The sequence below is a fragment of the Aythya fuligula genome, chromosome 3 (assembly GCF_009819795.1).
Source record: "Aythya fuligula isolate bAytFul2 chromosome 3, bAytFul2.pri, whole genome shotgun sequence".
In the NCBI taxonomy this organism is placed as follows: domain Eukaryota; kingdom Metazoa; phylum Chordata; class Aves; order Anseriformes; family Anatidae; genus Aythya; species Aythya fuligula.
Genome location: NC_045561.1, coordinates 12500977 through 12513997, shown reverse-complemented (window position 1 = coordinate 12513997; position 13021 = coordinate 12500977). Strand labels below are relative to the sequence as shown.

Genomic DNA, 13021 nt, shown 5'->3' with positions numbered 1-13021 from the left:
GGATGGTGGGTAAAAGCTGTGCTCTCAGCCACAGGTGGGTACCAAATTTCATGCTGCCTAAAAGGACAAGATTTAAAGCAAAACTAGCGGGGAAAGCCTTAAACCAGGGCTGAATAGGTCTGGGAAGGCAGCGCAGGAGGTTTATTAAAATAGCAGCGCTCCGGCTGGTGCAGATCTTGGGGGTGATACCAGCCCACGATGCCTTGGTAGGGCATTTCTCCCTTGCTGACTTTGTCTAGCCCAGAGCAGCATGACCGGCCTGTAAAACGGCACGCTGGGCTGCTGCCGGGTTGTGTCTGACAGGACTCAGATTAAAGGTTAGCAGGAGAAGTGCTGCGTCGGGGAGCATGCAGAGCCAGTTACCATATTCCTCTTTCCACTTAAGTTGACCGACGGGTCAAACCAATTCGCTCATTTAGCATTTATGGCGGAGCAGAAGGATGGTAGCTTAATAAAAAAACAAACCAACCTGGAAAAGTGGGAAGCGGTTTGCGTGGAGAGCTGTGCAGCCCCATGGTGAGGCACGTCCAAACCTCCAAGGGTGACCCCGAGGGGAAGGAAATTGCTGGAGCTGTTGGCAGTGGGAATCCTGGGCTGCTCTGTGCTTAGTGGGTGTTTTGGAGAATGGGGAAAGCTCCCCAAATGGGTGTGTGGCCTCGGCCAAGCACGTGTGCCCTGACCTGGGGGGCTGTGAGCTGCGTGATGGCTCCGAGCCCGGCGTCCTCATGGCCCTGCTTCGCCGCCCCGCTGCTCGGGGCCATCCTTCCCTTAGGCACACGGCGTTACAAGCGGTTCATGTCTTACTCCAGGTGCACCAGCGGCACGCCGACGCGTGGGCAGCATGACGGCAGCTGAAGGCCCGCGGCAGAGGTAACTTTCTGGAGAGGGGAGCACAAAGCAAAGCCCCCTGAGGGCAGCGTTGCTCCTGCCTCTCCCCGTGGCAGGGCTGGCACATGCTGCTTAGTGCATCGTGGCTTTATCAACGATGTTTCAAAGCATAACCTACTAAAACCCTGTGGAGGAACCATCGCAGCTGGTCCAAGAGCAGTTTGGGCTCCGATACACTCAGCTTTGAGGAGGAGAATGGCTTTGCACATCGCGTTGCCTACAGAGGAAGAGTTTTATATCCTCAGTGAGCTGCTGTGCCATCTCAGTGGCACCACCACGCTGCGAAGCCTGGCTCAGGACACGGAGGAGTGCTGAGAGCTTGCGATGGGAGAGCAGGCTCTTCCCGGGAGGCCTCTGGGTGGCACTCGGAGCTCCTGGGCAGCCCCACGCGTGTCCCTGCAGCGGGGAAGCGGCTTCTGTCTGCCTGCGTAAAGCGAGCAGCCGGCGGCAGCGAGCTCAAGGGCAAAGCACCGAGCAAAGCGGAGCTGTTCTGAGCTCAGCTGCCCGGGGATTAAAGAGTCAGGCACCCTTCCAAGGGCTGGTGGGAGCAGGACGTGCCTGATAAGTGTGCGTGTGCTGTGAGCTGGTGACCTTTAATGCAATTAAAAAGGGACTGCCCAGGCGGACGATTGCAGCTGGGGCTGCTGGGGTGGGCTTTGGTGGGCTTTCTCTCCTGGAGGACAGGAAAGATGAAAGGCTCGGGGTTAATGCAGTGGCACCGAGGGCCTGCTGAATGTGTTGCACATGGAAAAAAGGCTGGGTTCTGCCCCGAGTGGCCATCCCACAAGGGGAACTCTGGACAGCTGAGGGCAGCCAGCTGTGAAGACGAGGAAGGATGGACCTAACCTTTTCACAGGACGCTGTGCTTGTCCCTTTGCCTGCTGTGCTTGTGAAGCCACCCGAGTGCCACCTGTGGGAGAGCAGAGAGGCAGGAGTGTGCTAGCAAGCTGTGCACGCTGTGTCACGCTCTCCCCAGGGGAGGCTCTTGAAGCAGGCTGACGTCGGCCTTCATCCCAGGTCATCTTCACGCACGTCACTGGCCCACCTCCCTGAGCTGCGGCACCTGATGAGGAACCCGCTGCTGTCCCAGTTCTTTGCTCCTGCTTGCTGGCACCAGGGACGTGGCTTCTGGAAAGGGAGTACGTCTCCCTCCTCCCCTCTGCATGTGCTGGCGGTGCCTCATCCGTGTATATCGCGACATAGGACTCAGTGCCTTGGCTTCAGGAAGCTGGGAGAGCTGGATGCCGGTGGAGAAAATGTGCCACATCAGCTCAAAGGGAGCGCGAGGCCTGCCATTAAGGTTCCAGATCCCACCAGGGGCACAGATGTGCCTTCTGAAGAGCCCTCGGTGCTGCCTGGCTTCATGTTCCAGCCTTCACCTTCCACGTGTGGCTCCAGCAGAAGTGCTCCTTAGCACCTCTGCCTCCTCGCTGGCTCTTCTGTGCAAAAACAGATGTCCAAGGGGTCCTTGGTTGTGCAGAGCTCAGGCTGCTTCTCTGCCAGGCCATTTTCCAGCCCGTGGATAAGCTTTGGGTAGTTGCACAGCTCCATTTTTGCAGGGTGCCTGTTCTGCCTGTACTGCTCACGCCTTGTGTTTTCACCCCATTTTCCTCTCCCCTCTGCCAGCCTCGTCCAGGATGCTCTGGGAAATTACACCTCCGAGGTTTGAATGCCATCAGGTTCAGTGAGCTCCTGCGTTTGCTTTAAAAAAGCATTTGGTTTAAAAAGCTGTGACCAGGGGAGGGGATTTTGCGGGTTGCAAGCAGCATTACACAGCTGTGGTCACAACCTGATGCAGAGGATGTCCTTGCCGTAGTTCCGCTGCTCAAGAGCAGTTCCTGCTTATCCCATATGATCAGGTAGATCCAGATTTGTAACTTACCTCCCTGAAAGTTGAATAACTTGTGGGGATCACGGACACACTGTTCTGATCGTCGTGGATCAATCCCATCCTGTGGGGATCTGCAGGGATTATCGAGGGACCTGCTGCTGTCCGGACCTGTGCCTGCACAGCAGTGACACAAATCCGGGCGATGCACGGACTCGTTAAGTAACAGATAAAAAAAAGGGTCATCAGGGATAGGCAGGCTGCCGGGGAGCACCCTTTTGAAACAGGTGTGCTCTGTTGCTGCAAATAAATACGTTTAGAGTGCAGAACATGCGTGCTAATCTCGCTGGGAGGGGAGGTGGTGTTGCAGAAAGCACTGCTTTGAAAAGGGTTTGGGGTCGCAGGGCCCTGGGCAAGCAATATCTCTGGGGTCGAGGGCGGTGGGTGGAAGGTGCCCAGCTTTCTGCACGTGGTGTGGCTCTCCCGCTGCGTGCAAGGAAGCTGGAGAGGGTAGGAAGAGAAGAAAGGGGCTTTAAAAGTGCCTTATCAGACATAAAAGAGCTCAGTTTGAGGCTGAGGAAATAGGCAGAGCTGATCCGCATGCACGTACTCTTCCCCGAGGAGAGGCACCAGGTACTGCTGGGATCCCTGAGTTCCTCGGAGAGGAGCACGAGCAGCTGGTAATGAATGAGCTGCTTTGGGTGAGGAGCACGGCTTACAGCAAGAACGACTGCCGGGGAGAACTGCAACCTTTCAACATCCTCAAATTAAGACTCTTTATGGAAGCTTTAATCTTCTGGGGAGAACTTTTTCATGCGGGTAACTACAACTGTATGGAAAATTGGAGTAGTCCTTGACTTACACGTGCAAGCCTTGCACCTCCAGGATCTCCTCTAGGATCTAGGGGAAGCCAAAATGAGCACCGGTTGGGGAGTGGTGGCAAAGCTTGGCCGTCGTTCCTTGCAAATCACCTCCTGGCCAGGAGGTCGGGGTGGCTGGCAGTCCCACGGGCACTGACCAATCCTTTGAACAGCTCTTTTTGCTGAGCCTCGGTCTCCTTCGTGGTTTTTCCCTGCCTCTTAACGTGTCCCCGGGCTGCGAGGTGCTCGGGGTGGCTCTGCTGCAGGAGGCGTCCCGTGGGGCTGCTGCCCTGAGTCCGCTCCTTGCAGCTGAGTGAGAGGAGAGCCGAGCTGTGGTGCCTGCAGGGGAACATTTGCCTTAACTAAGTCCGGGATAAGAATGGATTTAGGTGCTTTGGTTTATAAATAAACAGCACTCGTGGCCAAGGTAGATTTGAGCAGAGCTGGCAACAGCCCTGCTTGGGAAGGGATCTCTCTGCCACATGGCCTGCTGTTGGACTTCCTGTCGCACGTTAATCCCTTAAGCCTGCTTTAGCTCCGTTAATTTCCCTCCTTCCCTTTTTTTCCCCCCGTGGGCTGCCTCGGTGGCGCGTGAACGCCGGCGTTCCTCGGCCGAGCCTGTGCCCGCGGCGGGGCCGAGCCTCCAGGCTGCCTTCCCAGCGCCGGGTACCATGTGGCAGGGCCCCAGGGATGGTGGTGCCTGAATGCGTCCCATTCTCTCTGTCTTACAGGCTCTGCAGCCTGCGCCTGAAGAAGCTGACGGTGCTGAAGGAGCTGGACAAAGAGCTGAGCTCGGTGCTCATCGCCGTGAAGATCCAGGTAGGCTCCTCTCCTTGCCCGGCGGCACCAAGCCCTCGCGGTGAAGCACCGGTGTGCCTGTCCCCTGCTTCGTGCCATCCCCTTGCTCCTGCCTCCTGGAGCACCCTTGGGGTGATTTTGGCTGCCAGGCAGGGGGAAATGGTGTCCCAGCGAGCTGCCTGGCATCGGGGATCAGTTTGGCTAGCCCTCCGCGCTGGGACAGAGCGCGTCCCACTTCCCTGCCTCCGCCAAGGCTCTCCTTACAAGCTGCTGGTGAGGTTTTGGCATCCCTTACCCCACTCCCAACTCTTTCGGTGAGCTGGGTGCTTTCTGGCAGCTCTCGCTGTCTGGATCCCTCTCCCTGGGGAGGGCAGGGGCTGTGTGAGGGATGTGCGTGACTCCTGCAGGCATCTGATCCCTGTAGGGATCTCAGTGCTGCCTCTACTGTCCCCTCCCTTTCTCCGTGAGCCCTGGCCTGCCCTGCTGCCTCTACTCTGACCCAGGCAGAGGGAAGAGGAGAGGATCCTTTATCACCGAGGGGAGAGGGAATTTGCCCCCATCCCCACACATGTGATCCTGCCCTCTCCCTTTCTCTGCGGCTGGTGGCAGAGGGATGGGTCCTTGTGGTTTGTGGGCACAGCCTTTGCCGAGGGACAGCGTGGCAGAGCGATGCCTCTTGGGCGTGCTGTCCTTGCCACAGCTCCCCTGACCCAGCCGGGGCGCCGGTGTCCTTCCTTCGTTCTTGTCAGCCGCCCGAAAAAGCCGCTGATCCCATGGAAAGCATTGTGGGGCGGGCGCTCGGCAGCTTTGCGCTCCCCCTGAGCTCTTTGTGCCACACACATTAGGATCTAAATCCTGGATTAGCGCTGGAAGCTGCTGCATTAGCGGAGCTCTGGGAGCCGGGATTTGCCGTCGTGGCGGGGCGGCTTCCTTGCCCTGAAGGATCCCAAAGCGAAATGTGGGAAGCGTGGGGCCTGGAGGGAGGAAAGGAGCCCGGCCGGGACGGGAGGCAGATGGAAGCTGTAGGCAGCTCCAGCGCAGCCTGCCCACAGAGCGGCCTCAGATGGAGCCGTCCCTCCCGCTCCTCTCCGAGGGAACAGATGAGTCACGGCAGCACGGAGCGCTGTGAGGGCTGCCCGCACTGCGCTGCCATCGCCGGGGTGGAAGCAGATGATGTCTGCGGTTTCTGGGGGACTAGAGGAAAGGGGGAGCTTCAGGGGGTCTGCATCAGGATGACAGCCCCCGTGCCAGGCCTGCTCCGTGAAAATACGTGCCCCAGAGGGTGGTGGAGGCCTGTCTGGGATGTCCCAGCCATCACAGTGATCTGGTCTTTAAAATACAGCTTCCACGTGTGGAAAGACCCCTGGCAAAGGGCAGAGGGAGCCCTCACGTCTGCAGAACCCCCCTGTTTCCCAGAGGGGATCTGAGCATTGAGTGTCCTCAGTCAGGGGCTTGCTGTGAGGTAAAAGTCCAAGCTACTGAAGTCCAAACTGAGGTTTGAATTTCTCTAGGGATGGAGATCCCTCAGCCTTCCTGGGTCCTGTCCCAAGCGCTGAGTGCCCTTGGGAGGGAGGAGTCATTCCCAACACACAATGGCTGAGGCCCCCACAGTGGTGAGGAGCACAGGGGCTGGTGGTGTTTAAGAAACCTTCATTTCCACACAACCCTGACCAGGCTCAGCTTTCCTTTGCCGTGGCGCCGTCCCCGCGCATAACGTCTCCATGAAGAATAACTGCAGTTTGAGGAAAGACTGAATCCTTGGTGGGGAGCCTACAGCAAACAGCAAATGGTGAACGTGCCTAAGCAACAGGTCGTGGTGGTGGTGACCACCCATCGTCTCCTAACGAAGAGCAATGCAGGAAGGAAGAGTCGGGGCGTTCTTGGCCAGGAAGGCTCCCAGATGGTGAAGGGGATTAGCTCCACCTCCTCTCTTCCGTTTCAGGAAGCCTTTTCACAGGGAAAGCCTTGCTGCTGGCACAGTCGCTGGGAGCAGTGCTGCAGGCAGCTCCAAAAAGGCCTCTTGGGAACGAAGGACTGTGTCTGTGGAGCTTGGCTTTGCCTCGGTATCGGCAAGAACTGTAATGCTGCACCACTGCAAGATGTGGAGGCCTTTCCTTTCGCCCCTCAGTAGGGTTGTTTTTCTTTTTTTGCCCTTCCTTACTACCCTGGGTAATACCAGCAGTTGAGGTGCAAGGAAGGCTGTCAACCAGTGCCACCACTGTGGGACATTTTATCCTCGAAGCTGCTCCCACAGCCCTGTGGGGACACAGCCAGGGGGTGTGGGCCTTTTGGGAGGGTCCGTGAGTTCTGCCGTCCTGTGACCAAGACAGCCTGCTGCATACAGAGGGCATTTTCCATCCCCCAGATCATTCGGTCTCTCTGGGTCAGCAGCCATGCCGTAGTCAGAGGTAGTGAAGGTAGGAGAGAAGTAAAGGAAAGAGTATTAAGAGTGGGCTGTGTTGATGGAGATCCTCTTTTACTGCCCTCCTAGGGGAAAAAGCAGTTATGTAGGTGGAGAGGTAAGGCATGTTGCCAGAGGAAATGGCTAGGAAGAGCTTTTGGAGAGATGAGGTAGGTGAGGGGGGACCCCTGAGACAGACAGACCCCGCAGAGCCAGCTGCACCTGGGTCTGTCTGCTGAGGGAGACGTGCTCCAGGACTGTCCCTTTGTCCCTTTCCTGGCCAGGCAGTGCATTTGGACCTTTTCCTTCCCCTGCTGGTGCTGTCTGCCTGGCTCCAGCAGTGTCTGCAACCGCAGTGTCGGGGTGCGAGGAGCCAGGCGAAGCAGAGCAGGCTGGGGAAAAGCAGGTCTCAGTAGGTGGGCAGGGAGAAGGGGCCTTTGGTAGCTGGGGAGCAACCCCAGGATTTCACAAAGTGTTTATTGGCATTTGCAAGGTGGCTCTGCGAGGTGGGACAGAGCAGAACCAAGGCACTGGCTCCTTCCTCACGGGCTACAAACACCAGACCCACGTGTGTGGTGTGAAGGAGCCCGTGGCCAGGATGCTCCAGCCGAGCTGTGCGCCTACCAACCTTCTTGCAGGGTTCGAAGCGAGTCCTGAGGTCGAATGAATACGTCCTCCCGCCTGGCGGCCTGATGGAGACCGAGCTGGAGCTGACCTTCTCGCTGCAGGTACCTCGCCCGGCCCCCTGGGTGCTCCCCTCGCACAGCATTTCTCGGCAGGAATGGTTTTGGGGCTCGCTGGGATGGGGGCAGCCTCTGAGGAGGGGCTCTGGTGGCTGCCTACGCTCTGATCGCAGCACAGGCTCATGCTGCTGGCCTGCTGCTCCGGGGTTTCAGGGGCAGTGGGGATTTGGGGGGTGACGCAGAGCACAGGTGGCCTTTGAGGGGCACCCCAAAGGTGAGCAGGGCAGCCCTTGCTGTATGTCAGCACCGAGGAGCTCCCCACCTCCCCGTGGGCCATCCCGAGCCCTGCCCTCACGCTGCCTTCCCTCCCCCCAGTACCCACACTTTCTCAAGAGGGACGGCAACAAGCTGCAGATCATGCTGCAGCGCAGGAAGAGGTACAAGAACCGCACCATCCTGGGCTACAAGACCCTCGCGGTGGGCATCATTAACATGGCCGAGGTACGGGGTGCTGGGCACGGAGCAGGGAGCTTGGCACCACCGGTGCCGGCGCTGGGGAGGGAGCTCGGTGCCACGAGCACACCCACATTTGTCTGCCTGCCCAGGTGATGCAGCACCCCACGGACGGAGGGCAGCTCCTGAGCCTCCACAGCAACATGAAGGACGTGAACATCCGGGTGGCCGAAATCAGCATCTACTCCTTGTCCAGTCAGCCCATCGACCACGAGGATGGGAGCGTCCCCTCGGGTCCTAAAATCAAGGCTTCAGGTGTGTTAGCGTTCACCCGCGGACCTAAAGGCAAGCGTTTGGGGTGGGGCGTGGGGAGCAGAGCGCATCCCCAAGCGTCTGCCAGCAACACTGAGCATGTCGGGGCCTTGACAGATGTCTCGCTCAGCTGTGGCATCTGCAGTGTCTGCTTTCAGATCGCTCCCCAGACATTGATAACTACTCTGAAGAGGAGGATGACAGCTTCTCCTCGGAGCAGGAGGCCAGCGATGATGCTGTTCAGGGCCAGGTAAGGGAGAGGTCTGCCAGGGCGGCTTCCATCCCGGTCCCATCTCTCAGGCAGGGATCAAACATTGAGGGTCTGCACCGCCCCAAGCTCTCCCATCTCCCTTGCAAACATTTGTCGTGGTTTCAGAGGGCAGAGAGCCACAAAACCTGGCAGCAGGAAGGACCGTGGTGCACAAGGTACTTGGATGAGCCATAGGTGCCACCGTTGTGTCCCAGGAGCTGTCTGGTCTGCAGCACAAAAGCCCTGCTGAGCCCCTTGCACCACGGATGCTATCCCTTCTTCCTGTGATAAGGATAGGGGAGATCTCAGGAGAGGGGAGATCAGGAGAACAGCACGTGGGTGGTGGGGAGGCTGAGAAAAGAGGTTTAGGTTGCAACACGGACATTGCAGAAAGCTGCTGTGCCTCCTCTGCACCTTGCTGGCACGTTGTCCCCCTGGAGGGGCAACGCCACTAGTGAAGAAGGTCTGTTGGGGGAGAATGGTAAGGAGAGGGGCAGGAAAGTGAGGAGCAAGCCCCTGGGAGAGGGGGCCAAGCTTTTCAAAGTGGGAGCTCCCTGCAGCAGCTGGGTTGCTCTGACGTGCTGTGGCCTCTTGCCCGCAGGATCTGTTTGACGAAGAGGACGACTTGAGGAAAACCAAGAAGGCCAGGAGGAAAATGATCCGAACCACCTCAATGACCAGAGTAACACCTGCGTTTCCAATGTGATCAAAGGGATGGAAGGGACTCAACTTCCTCCCCTCCTTGCAGAGTGGGGCTGGATTTTTGGGTTGGGGGAGATGCTGGCACTGGTGCAGAGCAGTTAATGGAGCCCTTGGCTCTGAGCAGAATGAGAAAACCTCCTGCCTTCACTGGATTAGCATGCTGGCCAGAGCCATACCCCAGCTCATGGCCTGTGCCATGCTTAGCCTGGCTTTGTGCAGCTGATCTGTGGGCAATGGTTCTGACTCACTGCTGTGACACGGTCTCTGCTCCTTCACTCCTGAGGAGGGGGAAGGCTGGCACGAGGAGGGCTGTTGGCAGCTCTTCTGCCACTCAGCAGAAGGGGGGAGCTGCTCCCCAAGCATCTCCTTGTCCCTGTCAGGTCCCTGGGTTTGTTCAACATCTTCTCTTGATCGGAGGCAAACTTTCTCCTTGAGGTTGTTCCCCATCTTTTCTCGACTGAAGGCAGCATTCCTCAAAGGGGTGTTCTGGGAGACAGGGGGGTTAAATGGAGAGAAAGTGCTCTTCCAGCCTGGAGCTGTCATACTCCCTGCACCATCCCTCATGCCCCAGTACGGCAGCTTCTCACGGAACCCAGATTTAATCCAAATCCTACAGCAAATTTAAGGACCAAGGTAGATCCTAGCCTGTGGACCCAGAAAGGAGCTGTGAAAGAGCAACTAGGGGCTGTGCATTTGTCATCTCGGAACCTGCTTGGATAGTTTTGCTGACCGTTTTTTTCTCCCCTTGTTTTGTTTCAGCAACCCAACTTCAAGCAGAAATTCGTGGCTTTGCTGAAGAGGTTTAAAGTGACAGAGGAGGTAAGGAGCAGGAAGGCTGCCCCACCTGGCAGTGGCTCCTCACAGATGTGTCGGTGTCAGGGTGCTGGTTCCTGCTAATGGAGCCCGAGCCTGGGCTGCAGGTGCTCAGGGCTGTTCCCAAAGTGTGTGTGAGGCACAGCACAGTCTGGGGCATGGCCTTTTCAAAGCCTTCTGCCTCAAAAAGGCAACTCCGAGCTTCATGCTCCAATCAAAAACACCTTCCCAAAAAGCCTGTTGGGGGGATGTCATGCTTGTGACAACCTCCTTTGGCCCAGTGACAATCCCACCTGGCCTGGGATGCCGATGACTCCCTAATTCTTCGTTGCCCTCTGGCTTTGTCCCACAGGTCCTGGACTCCGACCCCGTTGACCAGACCCAGGAGGTGGAGGAAGACCTGGGCTTGCTCTATGACAGCCTGGAGGAGTGCAACAACAGCGACAGCGGCCCAGAGATCGAGGACAATGAGAGCGTGCACAGTACGCCCAAGCCGACCCTGAGGTGAGGATTGCAGGAGGCCGCAGGCCACCAGCACCGTCCCTGGGACCTGGAGAAATGCCCCCGACACTTCTCTGTTGCTTGGCCTAACGTAGGCATTGCCCCCGCTCCTTTCCCATTGCCATCTTCTGTTGGCACAGCTGAGATCCTCACCTGCATATCCTGATTAAAAAAAACCCTCAAAGCTGCCCATTAAAACCGGGTTCCTCCATACTGACTCATTTGATTTCCTCCCAGTCCAGCACCTGACACTATTCCTGAAGCACCTCCTTGATCTCAGCCCCTGCTGGCGCTAGCTCTCACACCTTCCTGCTGGCACTCCTGGCCTTCTCAGGCTTTACACCCCGAAGCACGCCTGTCTTTTGAGCACGTTGTCTCGAGACTGCTAGGGCCAGTCCCCGTGTCCCCGTGGGATCTGCATGTTGTGCTCCCACCCCTTGTGGAGGTGTATGGCTTTTTTTTTTTATTCACCTGGCCTCTCTGCTCGTGGCTGTTCTGTTTCTGTGCTGTCCTTCCGTGAGGGAGCTGCCTTCTGTTGCCTTCCTGCCTCACGGTGCCCTGAGTCTCTTCTAGGCGAGAAGAGACCAAGCTGGGATGAGTTGTCATTATTGTCTCTAGAGTTAATTACTTGATTTGGATTAGTTTGTATCCCTGGTGAAGGTGCTTGGCAGGGGCAGCAGACTCGGTCTGCCCCAGGGAAAATGTTTGAAAGGAGAACTGCTGGATTCAGGGACCGCTTCGGGGCACGGGGAGGAGCCAGGAACAGGACTGCAGTCACATCTCCCACAGATCCACAAGTTGTTGGGGAGGAGAGAGCAGCGTGTGGGCATGGGGAGCTGCTGAGGTGGCCTGCTCAGAGCTCCTGAAAGAGTTTCATGCCACCGCTCACCGCAGGCTTTAAAGAAACAGAGGTGCTGGGGGAGAAAAAGGATGGAGGTCTTGATCTCCTTGCATTCCCCTGGGCTGTGGGGTCCCAGTGCAGAGCGTTCTCACCCCGGTTGCCTCAGGAAGCTGGTGGTGACCTTCCAACCTAGCCTGTAAATTCAGCTCCTCCTGTTGGGTTTGTTTTTCTGTCATAGACAGCCTTGCCAGACACCACAAAGCCTGGGTCTGGAGGTCAGAGGGGAAGGAGCAAAATTCTCCTTGGGTGGCTGAGAATATGGACAGCAGGGAAGGGAGTTATGCAAAAGGACTGGGATTTACCTAAATCTGAACCCGCTGAGACTCTGACTCAGTCACACCTGGAGGAGAGAGCCTTTAAATTGCAAAGCAGGAGAGCTGAGAGCTGCGGGAGAGCTCTGTGCTCGGCGTGACACATCCCCTAGTGACGAAAGCTTCTGGATGGCGAGAGAGAGAGGGCAGAAACAGACACAGCTTCCATGTGGCGGGGGGGAGGCAGCCCCGTTTGAAGGGGGCGTTGAAAGCCAGACCAAATGCACACAGTTTGGGTGAATCCAGTCTCTAAGGGCTGGGGACACTTTCTTTTCGAGGTGCCAGCCAGGGGTACGCCGTATCAGGTAGGATTACAGGGACAGTACAAAGGAGAGGAGCTGGCCGGGGGCTGTATTTTTAGAAAGCTTATCATGTTTCTCTGGTTTGACTCTTAAGGTTTTAATATGGTCTGTCTGGGCGGATTGAGATTGTTGGCTGAGAAGAGGCAAGTGCAGAGCCACGGCTGTGCAGGGTGGTGACGGTGCCTGAGGTCCTGTCCTGGAGACTGGAGGGGTGGCGAGAGCAGAAATGTGCTATTAACAGGAGGCATCAGCTATCCCCGTGTGACCTGGGGAAAATATCTCATCGGGCACAAGACAGCCTCCAAATCTGTGGCTTTTGTGAATGACCGTGTGGTGAAGCAGCTGGGCATGGAGCTAGCGAGGGGAAAACTGAGCCGTGAGTTCTCCAGGCAGCCTGTAAATGCTGCTGCTCTGTGCTGGGACCATCACTTACCGAGATGCAACGTCCCAGCAGGAGCAGTAAAAGCAGAGCACCCGACGCCGTCGTGCCTGGCAGCACAGCGTGCTGTAGGCAAATGAGGAAGTCAAGAAAAGGAAAGTGCAGGGGGCAGCCAGGGCCTTCAGAAGCCCGTGGGTATCCCGCAGGAAGCTGCAGGTGAATCCAGATGAGGATAACGGTGGAAAATCTGGCAGAGTGCTTACAGAGCAGCGCCGTGTCCTGTGTCTGTGGTCATCCCTGCAACCCAGCAGGCCAGATCAAGGGAAGGTTTTGCTGGGAGTGAGCACAGACAGACAGACAGACAGACAGCTCCGGGGGAAGTTGCCTCACTTCTCTAAGGGGAAGCCGCACGGTGCGGGCGGGCTGCCTGCCTGCAAGGGAGAGCTGGGGGGAGACCCCGCGGTGCAGCCTGCTGGTTTCCACAAGGCTTCTGTGGTCTCTGAGCAGCCCACAGCCTGTGCAGGGGTCCTTGATGAATAATTGATGGGTGGAAAGAGGGGAAATGAAGGTGGGAGCGGGCAGCCCTCGCTGTGCTGGAGTCACTTGGAGTGGCACTGCGGCACGTTTGGGTTGCGGTGT

General features: G+C 57.4%; 1 protein-coding gene across 3 annotated transcripts in view; it reads left to right on the top strand.

Moving 5' to 3' along the window:
* Positions 1-13021, top strand: part of LOC116488244 (phosphofurin acidic cluster sorting protein 1-like) — a 43578-nt gene that overhangs the window by 24799 nt on the left and 5758 nt on the right. For all 3 annotated transcript variants that reach the window (XM_032185715.1, XM_032185714.1, XM_032185713.1), the window contains exons 2-9: positions 4308-4395; positions 7414-7503; positions 7834-7959; positions 8064-8226; positions 8382-8473; positions 9075-9155; positions 9935-9994; positions 10341-10492. In XM_032185715.1, coding sequence (XP_032041606.1) covers positions 4308-4395; positions 7414-7503; positions 7834-7959; positions 8064-8226; positions 8382-8473; positions 9075-9155; positions 9935-9994; positions 10341-10492 — 852 coding nt within the window. The remainder of the gene's footprint in view (positions 1-4307; positions 4396-7413; positions 7504-7833; positions 7960-8063; positions 8227-8381; positions 8474-9074; positions 9156-9934; positions 9995-10340; positions 10493-13021) is intronic.